This window comes from Ranitomeya variabilis, chromosome 3 (assembly GCF_051348905.1).
Source record: "Ranitomeya variabilis isolate aRanVar5 chromosome 3, aRanVar5.hap1, whole genome shotgun sequence".
Classification (NCBI taxonomy): Eukaryota; Metazoa; Chordata; class Amphibia; order Anura; family Dendrobatidae; genus Ranitomeya; species Ranitomeya variabilis.
This window is the reverse complement of record NC_135234.1, coordinates 249056557-249073763: the sequence shown is the minus strand read 5'-3', so window position 1 is coordinate 249073763 and position 17207 is coordinate 249056557. Positions and strand designations below refer to the sequence as shown.

Below are 17207 nucleotides of genomic sequence, written 5' to 3'. Positions count from 1 at the left end.
GTTTGCCACGTATTGCACACACACTTTGGATAGGGAAAGTAAATGTCCCGGGCCCGTATAGTGTTAGGGGAATAGTACCCCAAGTTGGTTACTAGATGGTGGCATCATAGATAACAGATATAGTGTTAGGTACAGTTAGAATAGGAGGGACACGAGTGGGAATAAGTATAGTGTAGCTTCCTGGTTTAGTCAGTTGGGGACTGGGCGCCCGCATAGCTCAGATAGAGCTGGCTAGCCCAAGGCACTTTGTGCCCCATAACATTTAATTAGGAAGAAATAGGCCTGGCAAAAGTATCCAGGGGGCCGGAACTAAGAACAGAGAAAGAAAAAATACACCAACGGCAGAATCAGCAGTGCAGGAATAGTGGGACTGCAGCTACTGATCAGAAAAAGGCTGAACCATTTGGTATAGAGTGCATGTGGCAGGTTTTTGCGTGGGCTGCCATTCTCAGAATCGGGGCAAAACAGCAGGGAATGCCCCCACAAAAGGCAGAAATACTGGACATTGAGGACACTTTGGGACCGTATAGTATGGATCGCCCCGAACGAAGGCTAAGTGACAGGCAGGGGTCAGCGACACCGATGCCCGATACTGTAACAATGTTGGCCCTGAATGACAAGTTGCTGAGTAAAGATATTGAAGTCAAAGTGAAACTGGACTGTGACTCTTTATTCTTGGAATTGTCTGCAGAGGTAACTGGCCCGTACCAGGAAGGCCCTGTTGGCATAGAGAAGCAGCACCGAGGTTGTCACGCTCACGCCCAGACTGGTTGGCGCGGGCGTGCGGGGGTGTGCCCCACTGGACCACAGACCAAACTTCCCTGGAAGGGGCGTAACTAAGTAGCTTCCTAGGTGTTCACTGGAGCCTCCGATGGTGAGGTGAGGCTTGTGCAATAGGAAGCTACCAGGTACCACTCCAGGGTGGTGTCTGGCTGTGGCTGCTGATCCCACCGGGGAACAGAACATAGGCAAGCGGGCACGGCTGGCACTCTGTCAGACAGGCAGGCACGGCTGGGACACAGGCAGGCAGATGGGTACAACAGAGACACTGGCAGGCAGGCGGGCACGGCTGGCTCTCTGGTAGGCAGACAGGTACGGCTGGCTCTCTGAAAGGACAGGCGGACAAGACTGGAACAGTGGAAGAACCAGTAGGGACTGGTCTGCAGGCAGGTATGTAAAACAGGTTAGAACCTGTTGAGACAGGAGGACAAAATAATAGGTAGAGAAAGACCGCAAGAGCGGATGCAGAGCGAAAGCACAGGAGCTAAAGCCAGGAACAGAAATGCAGGAGGCAGAGCCAAGAGAAGGAGGCGGAGCCAAGTGCAGAAATGCAGGAGGCGGAGCCAAGAGCTGGAGGCGGAGCCAAGTGCAGAAACGCGGGAGGCGGAGCCAAGTGCAGAAACGCAGGAGGCGGAGTAGGGAGCAAAGTGCAGAGCAAAGCTACAGAGAGCAGAGCTGAGAGCAAAGTCACAGAGTGCAGAGCTGAGAGCAGAGCAAAGTCAGAGTGCAGAGCAAGACATAGAGTGCAGAGCCGAGAGCAAAAACACAGAGTGCAGAGCAATGAGCAAAGCAAGGTTGCAGAGAGAGGAGCCGAAAGCAGAGCAAAGCAAGACACAGAGGGCAGAGCAGAGCAAGACACAGAGAGCAGAGCAGAGCAAAGCAAGACACAGTACGCACAGCAGAAAAGCAAACCAAGACAGGGATATAAACGGACACAGGAATGGGACTAGACTAAGACAGAGTCAGGAACGAGACAAGGCACAGAGACATGGACACAAGCCAGGGTACGACGCCCCTCTGGGTGGCGGACATAAGCCAGGGTACGAAGCCCCTCTGGGTGGCTACACAGGAAACAGACCAGGGTACAACACCCCCTGGGTGGCAGACATGAGAGTAAGCGAGACAGGGCCTGACACCTCAGCAGCTAAGAACTGACTGAGGGAGTAAGTTGCACAAGCCCCCACCAATGGGTGGGAATGTCTTAAATACAGGAAACCTCATGGCGATTGGCCAGGGACACCTTAGCAAGGTGCACAAAGTCTGTATAAGAAACAGGAGTTCCCGGCACCACCCCCCTATGCACACAGACAGAGCATGCACAGAGCAAGCAGCAGACATGAGGCACACAGCATGGAGCTGGCAGCATAGAAAAGTCACAACAAGGCCCAGAGAAGTGAGTTTGAATGTAATGCAGGTGGGGGATGGGAGGCCATGCAGTGATGCCAGCAGAGTTGTTACAGAGGTACTTTAAGGGAAGGGATCCCGGGAGTAATACAGGGATTGCTGTCAGCCATGTCTGCCTCCCTGGCTCACCCCGAATCCTACACTAGGTACGGAACTGTTGAGGCTGCATCCCATGTTGCCCAGGGGAAGAAATATGGGACTGCACAGGTCACATGACCCTGGAAGAGGGGGCATGTTTAGGCCAGAAACAGAGAAAAAGCACGCGAAGCAGGAGGTCAGTTTCCCGCCGTCAGGGAGAGCGCAGCAGAGTGAGAAGTGCGCACTGCACCCCAAGCCCCGCTGCTGTGACGTATGGCAGCTGACACCTCCAGGTAATGCCAGTGGGACAGGGAGTGTGGGAAGCACCGGGCACCTGGCTAAACATAAGATCGGGTGCATGTAGAGAAGCGTGGGCCAGTTACAGAACATTAAAGTGCGGTTTCCTTTACTGGCCAGTACGCATCACCCCACGGTTGGTACAGAGACTTCTGCAGCTTTTCACGCCTTGATTGCGTGGGATTATGGACTAGGGGCTCAGCGGGTAAAACCGAAGACCGCCCGCTGCCGCTGTTAACCCTGGACCCATCTGAGGACCCTACACCGGCCATTGCCGGTACTACTACCCTCATCCGACTGTGGACTAAGGACCCCACCAGGAGCTATGACAAGTGTCATTTGAAACTTAGATAGTCGCACTCGTCTTGTTTATCTCATTTAACCATGGTTATTCCAATCGCTCTTTGCTACTGCCTATTAACTCCTTGCGAGGAGACTACTTTACCTTTTACTGTTAAAAGAATAAATAGTATTGTTATACCATACTGCCCTGCAATCCCTGCGTACTGCATCTCTGCACTTGCTTACACCCAGACATGGTTTACGGGGTGGGACAGAACAACGAACAGGTGAGGGATATAGCTGTTTTTTATTTAGTTAAAGGAGACGATGGAATGGGCGTTAGGTGAGTGTTTGTTATTTTTAAATGTTAAATTGTGGTTTTTTATTTCAAATAAAGGGCTTTATTCTTGCTGTGTGTTTATTTACAATATAACTATGGGACTACTAATTAGTAGTCCTATATTACCCAACTTGCCACCGCTACAAGGCAAGTGGGAAGAGCCGGGCAAAGCGTCAGAGTTGGTGCATCTAATAGATGTGCTTTTTATAACAGGTGCAGGCTCCTGCTTTAGGCTGGGGGGCTATGTCCATGGCGCCTTGTCAGTCTGAGAATTCCAGTCCCCAGCTGTCTGCTTTAGCTTGGCTGGTTGTTAAAAAATACAGGAGAAGTAATGTAAAAAATCAGAGTGTGGACCCTTTTATTTTTTATAACCAGCCTTGCTAAAGCTGACATCTGAGTGCTGCAGCCCCCAGCTTTGAGTTTAAACTGGCTGTTTATCAAAAATACAGGGGAACCCACAACATTTTTTTTTATTTAGCACACACTATTTTGATGTTTGGCGCAATATATATGGAGCTCATTATACACTGGAGCATCATATATGAGGTCCTTTAAATATGGAGCATTATATGGGGCTCATCATGCACTGGAGTATCATAAATGGGGCTCATCATACACTGGAGCATGATATATGAGGTACATTATATATGGAGCATTATATGGGCCCATCATACACTGGAGCATCATATACTGGGGTATCATATGGTGCCCATTATATATGGAGCTTAATATGGGGCCAATTATATATGGAGCATTATATGGGGCCTATTCTGTATGGAGCATTATATGGGGCCCATAATATACTCTATGGAGCATTATATGGTACTCATTATACTGTATAGAGTGATATATGAGGCTCATTATACTCTATGGGGCCCATCCTATACTGTATAGAGCACTATATAGGGCCCATTATATATGGAGCAATATATGGGGCCCATCATATATTGAAGCATTATATAGAGAACATCATATACTGTTTGGAACATTATATGGGACCCATTATGTATGGAGCAATGTATGGGGCTGCTATATTATACTGTATGGAGCTTTATATGGTGCCAATTATACAGTATTGAGCAATATATGGGGCTCATTATACTATTTGGATTATTATATGGGGCTCATTGTACTGTATGGAGCAATATGTGGGGCTCATTATTCTTTATGGAGCATTATATGGAGCCTATTATACAGTATGGAGCATTATATGGGGCTCATTATACTGGTTGGGGCATTATATGGGGCTCATTATATTGTATGGAGCAATATATGGGGCTCATTATTGTTTATGGAGCATTATATGGAGCCCATTATACAGTTTGGAGCATTATATAGGGAGCATTATACTGTATGGATCAATATATGGGGCTAATTATTCAGTATGGAGCAATATATGTGACTTATATTGTATGGATCATTATATGGGTTCTGTATGGAGAAATATATTGGGCTCATTATTCTGTATGGAGTAATATATGGGACCTATTTTATACTGTATGGCGCTCATTATTCTGTATGGATAAATTTATGGGGCTCATTTTACTGTATGGAGCAATATATGTGGCTCATTATACTGTATTGAGCATTATATGGGGTCCATTATTCTGTATGGAGCACTATGTGGTGCCCATAATACTGTATTGATCAATAAATGGGGTTCATTATTCTGTCTGGAGCACTGTGATGCCCATAATACTATATGGAGCAATATATGGGGCTCATTATTCTGTATGGAGCAACATATGTGGCTCATTATACTGTATGGAACAATATATTGCATTGGGCTCATTATTCTGTATGGAGCAGTATATAAGGCTCGTTATTCTGCATGGAGTACTATGTGGTGCCAATAATGCTGTATGGAGGACAATTCTGTCTGGTTTCTGAGCTACTGATATCACTAATGTAATGTAAGTGAAATATTTGGCATTGTACTCTACCTATATTTCTCTTCCAGTATCTGTGCATCATGAATCATGGTATACGTTAAAGGGGCTCACTGAGACTCTTTTGTCTGGGGCTCAAACCTGAAGTCAGCCCTGAGGATAATGGTGCCATGCAAACCAGGATAGGGATGAGGGGACAATATATACCAGGATGAGAAATACTCGTATTAGTACAGAATTGACTACATTTTTTACTTCAATTTCTTTTTATATTCTCCTCCTCAAACCTATGTGCATCTTATGGTCCGGTGCATCTTATCGTCCGAAAAATGCGGTTTATAACAGTGAGTGAGTGTAGAACTGCATTATATTCTATGTGGGGGGCTTCATTATACTATATGAGGGCTGCATTAAATTCTATGAGGGGGCTACATTATATTCTATGAGGGAAGCTACCCCAGTTTGTGCTATATCATTAAGACGTGTACTACTTTATATTATACTCCGATATTAGCATGTTTTACCCCACAATTGGTGGTCTTGTATCTATTTCTATGTAGCTACATAGTGGGGCCCAAGAATGATTTTCTGTGGTGGGTCCAAGGTGCTCCAGTCCGACGCTGCTCATAGACTTGCATTGAGTAGTGACTTCCGACACTGAAGCGATCTGACATGTCATAAACTTCTGGAGACCGACCAGAGCAAAGCTGAGAACAGATAAAGATGGTGTCTGGTAAGTATAAGACCGGGGACTGGGAATTTAACACTACTCCAGTGTTGCAATTGAAAAAAGACACTGGAATGGTGCTTTAAGGTGGGACCTTTCTGAAGCATACATTACTTTTCCTTCTGTGTTTCAACTCAGTTTTGCTGCCCTTAGGGCAGCATGCTGTAGTGATGAAGTAGTTCTCAGAATTTGGTATGTAAATAAAAAGTATTTGAAAGTTATGCAACCTTTCATAATAAATGCTTGACATTGGGGACGGTGTTCTTTGGGTCATAGGCCACATTTCTCTTCCTTTAAACACGTCGAGTTGAGTTAATGCCAAAGAGCTCAATTTTTGTCTCATCAGACCACAGCACCTTTTCCAAAATCACTCAAAGAATCATCCAGGTGTTCATTGGCAAACTTCAGACGGGCCTGCACATGTGCCTTCTTGAGCAGGGGGACCTTGCGGGCACTGCAGGATTTTAAACTTTTACGGCGTAATGTGTTACCAATAGTTTTCTTGCTGACTGTGGTCCCAGCTGCCTTGAGATCATTAACAAGTTCCCCCCGTGTAGTTTTAGGCTGATCTCTCACCTTCCTCATGATCAAGAATAGCTCACGAGGTGAGATGTTGCATAGTGTCCCAGATCGATGTAGTTTGAAAGTAATTTTGTATTTCTCCCATTTTCTTACTATTGCACCAACAGTTGTCTTCTTCTCATCCAGCGTCTTACGTATGGTTTTGTAGCCCATTCCAGCTTTGTGCGGGTGTATGATCTTGTCCCTGGCATCCTTAGAAAGCTCTTTGGTTTTGGCCATGTTCTAGATTTTAGAGTCTGACTGATTGATTCTGTGAACAGGAGTCTTTTATAAAGGTGACTATGTAAGACAGCTGTCTTTAATGCAGGTAATGAGTTGATTAGGAAATACTTATTTCTCACTGCAAAATGCAAATAAATTTATACAATGTGATTTTTCTGGATTTTAATTTTGACTAGCTGAAGAGTCCGGCGTTGCCAGGGCATTGTAACTAATTGTGGTCAGTTATAACAAATTATAATGAATATATTGCACAGTATCTAATCCTATGCTGTGTGATACCATCTGCTGAGCTGTGTATCTAATCCTATCCTGTATGATACCATCTGTTGAGCTGTGTATCTAATCCTATACTTTGTGATACTGTCTTCTGAGCTGTGTATCTAATCCTATCCTGTGTGTTACTGTCTGCTGAGCTGTGTATCTAATCCTATCTTGTGTGATACTGTTTGCTGAGTGGGCGGGGCTCTGTGGAGTGGGCATGGCTTGAAACATATACACACACACATACATACACTCAGCTTTATATATAGATATTCTATCTCTCAATGTTAAAATTAGCCTACCCTTAAAATTATATACTGTTCATTTCTTTGTCAGTGGCCAAACTTACAAAATCAACAAGGGATCAAATAATTATTTCCTTCACTGTATATGATCCCACAAACATGTGAAACTTTCCTATTGGTTGGTTCCATTAAGCTGGGCTCCACTTACAGTATATGTAATGAAAGGGTTTTTGTTAGTATTATAGCACTACAGCTTTACATTTTGTAACTCTGAAATTGTGTCACAATGTAAATGAGAGAAGTTGTAATGATTGATACAGGTACCAACTTTGCCAAAAACCTTTCTATATTTTTATATGCGCATCATATAATTGTAAGATGAAAAGCAACAATAGATTTACAGCACTTCTTTTATTCCAGCCATTAGTGATCTGGTTCCATCTGTGACCTGCTATGCGGATAGAATGATTGCGTCTATCAGCCAATGTCTCCTTAACATTACTGGCTATAATTATAGCAACGTTTATGTTGATAATGTATCTGAAAACTGCACCAAGATCTACACAACCATCACTAATAATATCCGTATGCTGAACATTGAGATTATACCAAAACTTGGATGGTGTGCAAAGGTAGTGACGGTAAGCATTCTTATGGTTTGTACAGACAAAAATAAGCTCCAATGTTATTGTACACACTTGAGATAATCAAAAAGTTGTTTCAAGTTGAAGATTCATAACAAAATCTTTCTATTCCCAACATACAGATTTGTTCTCCCTTAACTTTTCTTGAAATTGGTTTTCGAGAGAGAGATCGAGACTTCATTTTGGTATTGATTTTAGGGTTTTGTTTTTACAGTGTTTAATGCACAGTAAAAATGTCATTGTAACAAGATTCTTGAGGTCAAGCCCAGATCTTTTTACTTACACTGCAAATTTTTGTAAAATCCTATCTAATAGGGGCTTTTGACATAAAATCAGTAGTTTTTTAGAGTTTTGTTTTTTATTTGACTTTATTCTACACTCTGTGTTGTAGAGAAAACTATCCCCTTTCTTACTCCCTTATTCTTCGGTCAGGACCATCACCCAACATTTGTGTCCTGCTTCTACTATTGTCATTTATATGGCCATTTTTAGTTTCCAAAAGAAGAAAATGTCCAGCTTCACCGAATCCGTGAAAAAAAGTTTCCTTTATTCACAAACTTAAACATGGAGGATACAAACTTCAGCACAAACCATATGGGTAAGAATCTCCCTCAATCATGACATCAAAGCTTAGTCTCCAGAAACGCGTTGAGATTCTTACCCATATCGTTTGTGCTGAAGTTTGTATCCTCCCGAAAATTGGCTTATGCATCACGGGTGAGCTGGTTTATATTCCTTCTTCCATTTTTAGTTTGCAGCCTGAATATCCTCATTGTCCCAGTCTGCCATTTGTCTTTTCCGGTTCCCACACACATACCTCTGCACTAGAACAGATAGACTTTGCTCACGTTAATTCACTAATCGGTATGGCTTTTCTTTACATGTATTGGATGGTATGAATTTATTCTGAGGATTGTGTTCCCTGCAAAAATATACATACAGGGGTAAAATGGCATAGAGGATCCCTGTAACACTTTTTCTGATGCATACAAATGAGGGGCTTTAAGGGTCTGCTATAATACTCATATATGATTATTTCTGTAAAGTTTGTATTTTAAAAAGTGATGACTTGTAATTGCTGTCAACTGAGAGTCCGTTGCTAAAACTGATATACACTGTATGAAGTTTGTACAATGTAGATGTGATAATCTACCTCTGTATTTTCAAATGCACATTAGATTAAAGTCAACTGAATCCGCTAATGTGTATGGTGCCAAGTGATCTTTAAGTGAGATGTTGATCAGTAGAGTTGAGCGAATTTGATCGGGTCCCTGCGTATTCGGCAAGCTATAGCGCTTAACGAATAAGCTGCAGAGGGAACTCGGCTTCCTGGATCGCGCTGGCTGATCAGCTGTTTGGCTCCGCAGCTGCATGTGTCGCGGCTGTGTGACAGTCACGACACATGCACGGAGAGCCTGGATGTTGGGCTCCCGGGTTCCCTCTGCAGCTTATTTGGTAAGTGCTAAAGCTTGCTGAATAAGCAGGGAATCTCTGTTGATCAGGTATGTCTGATTTTGGACTGCTGATCATTTTGTTCTCTTGGAGATAAGTCACTGGCAGATATGTCTGTCGGGAGCTTTTTCATAGAGAACACATTCAGCCAAGCGAATGCTCCTGTATATGAGAGATGCACTATTCAACCGACTCATCTAATCTGTATGGCCAGATTAAAGCAGAGAGTTAGAGTAAGTTCACACAGGGCATTTTTGCTGCGTATCTTTTCTGCAGCAAAACCTGATCATCTTGGCAGGAAAGAAGCTGCGCCAAAAATGCAGGTTTAGGTACATTTTTGGTGCGTTTTTTTGTCACGGTTTTGATGCTTTTTATATGCTTTTTTTTCTGTTTGTGCATGCCAATAAAGTTGAGTGCACACAGAGAAAAATCAACAACTTCCTGTAGATAGAATGAATAGATATAATTAATAGATAGATTGATAGAATAGATAGAATGAATAGATAGATTGATAGAATAGATAGAATAGAATAGATACATGACCTGTGGTAACCTCTTCCCTGGCATTTTCCCACTGTGCAGAGGTTACCTCCGGTCAGGCAGTGAGGGAGCTCAGGCTCAGTGACGTCACCGCTCGTTACTGAGCCTGCACCCGCTGCATCTAATTCATTCCCCAGTAGCTTATAGCCAGGAGCGGTCGCATTTGCAGCTCTCCCGGTTGTAACTTTATCTCCCCCAGATATTGCATTGGACACTCGTTATATTGGACTGCGACGGATTAGGGAGTATACTTTTGGTTTTTTTGGTTTTTTTATTTCAGAAGATCGATTGCTTCGCTTGGAATGGCAGAATAATAAAATGGTAAAACTGTGTGGTGTTTTATTTCATTAAAATACTTTTTTCTGCATGTGTGTGTTTATTTAACCCTTTAATTACTATAGGATTAGTAATGGTAGGAGTCTTATTGACACCTCTCCATTACTAGGCCAGCTTAATGTCACCTTACAATAGGAAAATTACATTAACCCCTCATTACCCGTTTGCCATAGCTACAAGGCAAGTGGGAAGAGCCGGGCAAAGCACCAGAATTGGCGCATCTAATAGATGCACCTTTTCTGGGCAGTTGCGGGCTGCTATTTTTAGGCTGGGAGGGCCTATATTGATGACCCCTTACCAGCCTGAGAATATCAGCCCCCAGCTGTGAGCTTTAGCAAGGCTGGTTGTCAAAAATGGGGGCGGACCCCACGCCGTTTTTTTAAATTATTTATTTAAATAATTTAAAAAGCGTGAAGACCCCTCTATTCTTGATAACTAGTCTTGCTGTAGCTCACAGCAGGGAGTTGCAGCCCCCAGCTGTGAGTTTTGTCTGGCTGGTTATCAAAAATAGGGGGAACCAACGCCGTTTTTTTTTAAATCATCTATTTACAGAGCAGGAGCGGCAGATGGAAACTCCCATCCGCAGCACCTGCTTTCACTGTAATTAGCGGCTGTAAGTGTCAGATGATGGGAGCAGTAGTCCCATCAGCTGATACCAGTGATTAGAGGTGAAGTTTATACCTCCGATTACAGCTGAGAGCTCCCGCTGTCTTCTGACAGCGCGGGACCCGTGGCTCTCTGACTGGCGGGGATGATTTCCCCGGCAATCAGAAGTGGTGTTTGCCACGCTGTCATGTATATAACAGCGTGTCAAACACTGTAATGTCGGACCCCTGGGTCTGCTCTGCTGGATGACAGGCTGCATTGACGCATCGTGCAGTGTTGTGAGTTTGGTTTTTGGGCTCCCCCGGTGGTCACTGGTGGTACTGGACTTGTGTGCTTCACTTTCTCTGTTCACCTGTTTCCATCAGGATATGGGTGTATCCTATTTAGCCTTGCTGCTCAGTTATTCTAGTGCCGGCCATCAATGTAACCAGAGCCTTTCTGTTGCATGTTCCTGCTTCTAGACTACTATCAGCTAAGTTGGACTCTTAGTCCTAAGTTTGTTTTGCATTTTTGTTCCAGTTCACAGTTATGTTATTTTTCTGTAGCTGGAAGCTCTTGTGGGCCGAAATTGCCACTCCGGTGTCATGAGTTGACACATGAGTCTTAAAGTAATTTCGGGATGGTACTTTAATAGGGTTTTCAGCTGACCGTGAAGTTCCCTATTGTATCTTCTTGCTATCTAGTAAGCGGACCTCGCTTTGCTGAACCTACCTTCATACTGCGTATGTCTTTTCCTCTGAACTCACCGTCAATATATGTGGGGGGCTTCTGTCTCCTTTTTGGGGGAATTTCCCTAGAGGTAAGCCAGGTCTGTCTTTTCCTCTATTAGGGTTAGTTAGTCCTCCGGCTGGCGCTAGGCGTCTAGGGATAAAACGTAGGTACGCCACCCGGCCACTGTTAGTTGTGTGGTAGGTTTAGCTCACGGTCAGCTCGAGATTCCATCACCCAAGAGCTGTTCTGTTATTTATGTTCTCTGACGTTCCCTTGCCATTGGGAACCATGACAGTATGGCCGGCCCAGTGTTAAAACCGTTGGCAGAAGAAAGGAGAGAAAAAGAAGTCTGCAGATTTTTTTTTTTTTTTTTTCCCCTCTGAGCTTGCTCTATAGTTGACTTAGTTGCATTTCTGCTCTAATTGCAGCCTTTGTCTCTCTCTCTCCTTCTAATCCTTGAATGGCTCTGATCTCACCTGATTAAAATGGATCCTCAGAGATTGGCTACAGGTTTGAATAATCTTGCTACGAAGGTTCAAAATTTACAGGATTTTGTTATTCATGCTCCTATATCTGAACCTAGAATTCCTATACCAGAATTTTTCTCCGGGGATAGATCTCGTTTCCTGAATTTCAAAAATAATTGTAAATTATTTATTTCCCTGAGATCTCGCTCCGCTGGAGATCCCGCACAGCAGGTTAGGATAGTAATTTCCTTGCTGCGGGGTGACCCTCAAGACTGGGCATTTGCATTGGCACCCGGGGATCCTGCGTTGCTCAATGTGGATGCGTTTTTTCTGGCTTTGGGGTTGCTTTATGAGGAACCTAACTTAGAGATTCAGGCTGAAAAAGCCTTGATGGCCCTATCTCAAGGGCAAGATGAAGCTGAAATATACTGCCAAAAATTTTGTAAATGGTCTGTGCTTACTCAGTGGAATGAGTGCGCCCTGGCGGCGAATTTCAGAGAGGGTCTCTCTGATGCCATTAAAGATGTTATGGTGGGGTTCCCTGCACCTACAGGTCTGAATGAGTCCATGACAATGGCTATTCAGATTGATCGGCGTTTGCGGGAGCGCAAACCTGTGCACCATTTGGCGGTGTCTTCTGAGAAGGCTCCAGAAAATATGCAATGTGATAGAATTCTGTCCAGAAGCGAACGGCAGAATTTTAGGCGAAAAAATGGGTTGTGCTTCTATTGTGGTGATTCAACTCATGTTATATCAGCATGCTCTAAACGTACAAAAAAGGTTGATAAGTCTATTTCAATTGGCACTTTACAGTCTAAGTTTATTCTGTCTGTGACCTTGATTTGTTCATTATCGTCAATTACCGCGGATGCCTATGTCGACTCTGGCGCCGCTTTGAGTCTAATGGATTGGTCCTTTGCCAGGCGCTGTGGGTTTGATCTAGAGCCTCTGGAAGTTCCTATACCTCTGAAGGGTATTGACTCTACACCATTGGCTAGTAATAAACCACAATACTGGACACAAGTGACTATGCGTATGAATCCAGACCATCAGGAGATGATTCGCTTCCTTGTGTTGTACAATCTACATGACGTTTTGGTGCTCGGATTACCATGGTTACAATCTCATAACCCAGTCCTTGACTGGAAAGCAATGTCTGTGTTAAGCTGGGGATGTCAGGGGGCTCATGGGGACGTACCTTTGGTTTCCATTTCGTCATCTATTCCCTCTGAGATTCCGGAATTTTTATCTGATTATCGTGATGTTTTTGAGGAGCCTAAGCTTGGTTCACTACCTCCTCACAGAGATTGCGATTGTACCATAGATCTGATTCCGGGCAGTAAATTTCCAAAGGGTCGTTTATTTAATCTATCTGTACCTGAACATGCTGCTATGCGAGAATATATTAAGGAGTCCCTGGAAAAGGGACATATTCGTCCTTCTTCATCTCCCTTAGGAGCCGGTTTTTTCTTTGTATCTAAAAAAGATGGCTCTTTGAGGCCGTGTATTGATTATCGACTCTTGAATAAAATTACAGTCAAATATCAGTATCCTCTGCCACTGCTGACTGATTTGTTTGCTCGAATAAAAGGGGCTAAGTGGTTCTCTAAGATTGATCTCCGTGGGGCGTATAATTTGGTGCGATTTAAGCAGGGGGATGAGTGGAAAACCGCATTTAATACGCCCGAGGGCCATTTTGAGTATTTAGTAATGCCTTTTGGTCTTTCAAATGCCCCTTCAGTCTTTCAGTCCTTTATGCATGACATTTTCCGTGAATATTTGGATAAATTTATGATCGTGTATCTGGATGATATTTTGATTTTTTCGGATGACTGGGATTCTCATGTCCAACAGGTCAGGAGGGTTTTTCAGGTTTTGCGGGCTAATTCCTTGTGTGTGAAGGGTTCTAAGTGTATTTTTGGGGTTCAAAAGATTTCTTTTTTGGGGTACATTTTTTCCCCCTCTTCCATTGAGATGGATCCTGTCAAGGTTCGGGCTATTTGTGATTGGACGCAACCTTCTTCTCTTAAGAGCCTTCAGAAATTTTTGGGCTTTGCTAATTTTTATCGTCGATTTATAACTGGTTTTTCTGATGTTGCTAAACCTTTGACTGATTTGACCAAAAAGGGTGCTGATGTTGCTGATTGGTCCCCTGCTGCTGTGGAGGCCTTTCGGGAGCTTAAGCGCCGCTTTTCTTCCGCCCCTGTGTTGCGTCAGCCTGATGTTACTCTTCCTTTTCAGGTTGAGGTCGATGCTTCCGAGATCGGAGCTGGGGCGGTCTTGTCGCAGAAAAGTTCCGACTGCTCCGTGATGAGACCTTGTGCGTTCTTTTCTCGAAAATTTTCGCCCGCCGAGCGAAATTATGATATTGGTAATCGGGAGCTTTTGGCTATGAAGTGGGCTTTTGAGGAGTGGCGTCATTGGCTTGAGGGGGCTAGACATCAGGTGGTGGTATTGACCGATCACAAGAATTTGATTTATCTTGAGTCTGCCAGGCGCCTGAATCCTAGACAGGCGCGCTGGTCGTTGTTTTTCTCTCGGTTTAATTTTGTGGTCTCATACTTACCAGGTTCTAAAAATGTGAAGGCGGATGCCCTTTCTAGGAGTTTTGAGCCTGATTCCCCTGGTGATTCTGAACCTACAGGTATCCTTAAGGATGGGGTGATATTATCTGCTGTTTCCCCAGACCTGCGACGGGCTTTGCAGGAGTTTCAGGCGGATAGACCTGATCGTTGCCCGCCTGGTAGACTGTTTGTTCCTGATGATTGGACCAGTAGAGTCATCTCGGAGGTTCATTCTTCTGTGTTGGCAGGTCATCCCGGGATCTTTGGTACTAGGGATTTGGTGGCTAGGTCCTTCTGGTGGCCTTCCCTGTCTCGAGATGTACGAGTTTTTGTGCAGTCTTGTGATGTTTGTGCTCGGGCCAAACCTTGTTGTTCTCGGGCTAGCGGATTGTTGTTATCTTTGCCTATTCCGAAGAGGCCTTGGACTCACATCTCTATGGATTTTATTTCTGATCTCCCTGTTTCTCAGAAAATGTCTGTCATCTGGGTGGTGTGTGACCGTTTTTCAAAGATGGTTCATTTGGTGCCCTTGCCTAAGTTGCCTTCCTCATCCGAGTTGGTTCCTCTGTTTTTTCAAAATGTGGTTCGCTTGCATGGTATTCCGGAGAATATCGTTTCTGACAGGGGGACCCAGTTCGTGTCTAGATTTTGGCGGGCGTTCTGTGCTAGGATGGGCATTGATTTGTCTTTTTTGTCTGCGTTCCATCCTCAGACTAATGGCCAGACTGAGCGAACTAATCAGACCTTGGAGACTTATTTGAGGTGTTTTGTGTCTGCGGATCAGGATGACTGGGTTGCCTTTTTGCCGTTGGCGGAGTTTGCCCTCAATAATCGGGCTAGTTCTGCCACTTTGGTTTCTCCTTTCTTTTGCAATTCGGGGTTTCATCCTCGTTTTTCTTCCGGTCAGGTGGAGTCTTCGGATTGTCCTGGAGTGGATACTGTGGTGGATAGGTTGCATCGGATTTGGGGACAGGTGGTGGACAATTTGGAGTTGTCCCAGGAGAAGACTCGGCATTTTGCTAACCGCCGTCGTCGTGTTGGTCCTCGTCTTCGTGTTGGGGACTTGGTGTGGTTGTCTTCTCGTTTTGTCCCTATGAGGGTTTCTTCTCCTAAGTTTAAGCCTCGGTTCATCGGCCCGTATAAGATTTTGGAGATTCTTAACCCCGTGTCCTTTCGATTGGACCTCCCAGCATCTTTTTCTATCCATAATGTCTTCCATCGGTCATTATTGCGCAGGTATGAGGTACCGGTTGTGCCTTCCGTTGAGCCTCCCGCTCCGGTGTTGGTTGAGGGTGAATTGGAGTACGTTGTGGAGAAGATCTTGGACTCCCGTGTTTCCAGACGGAAACTTCAGTATCTGGTCAAGTGGAAGGGCTACGGTCAAGAGGATAATTCTTGGGTGACAGCCTCTGATGTTCATGCCTCTGATTTGGTCCGTGCCTTTCATAGGGCTCGTCCTGATCGCCCTGGTGGTTCTTGTGAGGGTTCGGTGCCCCCTCCTTGAGGGGGGGGTACTGTTGTGAGTTTGGTTTTTGGGCTCCCCCGGTGGTCACTGGTGGTACTGGACTTGTGTGCTTCACTTTCTCTGTTCACCTGTTTCCATCAGGATATGGGTGTATCCTATTTAGCCTTGCTGCTCAGTTATTCTAGTGCCGGCCATCAATGTAACCAGAGCCTTTCTGTTGCATGTTCCTGCTTCTAGACTACTATCAGCTAAGTTGGACTCTTAGTCCTAAGTTTGTTTTGCATTTTTGTTCCAGTTCACAGTTATGTTATTTTTCTGTAGCTGGAAGCTCTTGTGGGCCGAAATTGCCACTCCGGTGTCATGAGTTGACACATGAGTCTTAAAGTAATTTCGGGATGGTACTTTAATAGGGTTTTCAGCTGACCGTGAAGTTCCCTATTGTATCTTCTTGCTATCTAGTAAGCGGACCTCGCTTTGCTGAACCTACCTTCATACTGCGTATGTCTTTTCCTCTGAACTCACCGTCAATATATGTGGGGGGCTTCTGTCTCCTTTTTGGGGGAATTTGGCTAGAGGTAAGCCAGGTCTGTCTTTTCCTCTATTAGGGTTAGTTAGTCCTCCGGCTGGCGCTAGGCGTCTAGGGATAAAACGTAGGTACGCCACCCGGCCACTGTTAGTTGTGTGGTAGGTTTAGCTCACGGTCAGCTCGAGATTCCATCACCCAAGAGCTGTTCTGTTATTTATGTTCTCTGACGTTCCCTTGCCATTGGGAACCATGACAGTGCAGCCTGCCATCTAGATGTAGCAGAGCCGAGTGAGACATTACATCTGGCTGTCCTTGATTTTTCTGCAGCAAATACGCTGCAAGAGAAGTCAACCTGCATATTTGCAGCATATTTTCACCATCCATTCAAGTCAATGGGTGGAAAACACTGAAAAAACGCAGGAAAAAAGGCTGAAAGAAGTGACATGCCCTATGTCCAAAAAACGCAGCAGAGCACAAAATACTGATCACACAAAAAACCAATGTGTGTGCATGAGATTTCTGAAATCTCATAGGCTTCGCAGGAACAGTAAAAAGCAGCTGAAAATTAGCATAAAAAAGCAGCAAAAACGCCTTGTGTGAACTTACCCTTACTGTGAGAGACCTGTCAGTCATTATCATATCTTGGTGGGTGTCATGAGCCAGGATAAAATTTACATATTCTCATGTGACTATTATTATCTCATGCTACTAGTTCATGCTACAACCCCTGGCAAAAATTATATAATCACCGGCCTTGGAGGATGTTCATTCAGTTGTTTAATTTTGTAG

General features: G+C 44.3%; 1 protein-coding gene across 2 annotated transcripts in view; it reads left to right on the top strand.

Annotated features, from left to right (window-relative positions):
- LOC143815762 (uncharacterized) overlaps positions 1-17207 on the top strand; it is a 785716-nt gene that overhangs the window by 154985 nt on the left and 613524 nt on the right. For both annotated transcript variants that reach the window (XM_077295356.1, XM_077295355.1), the window contains exon 5: positions 7528-7748. In XM_077295356.1, coding sequence (XP_077151471.1) covers positions 7528-7748 — 221 coding nt within the window. The remainder of the gene's footprint in view (positions 1-7527; positions 7749-17207) is intronic.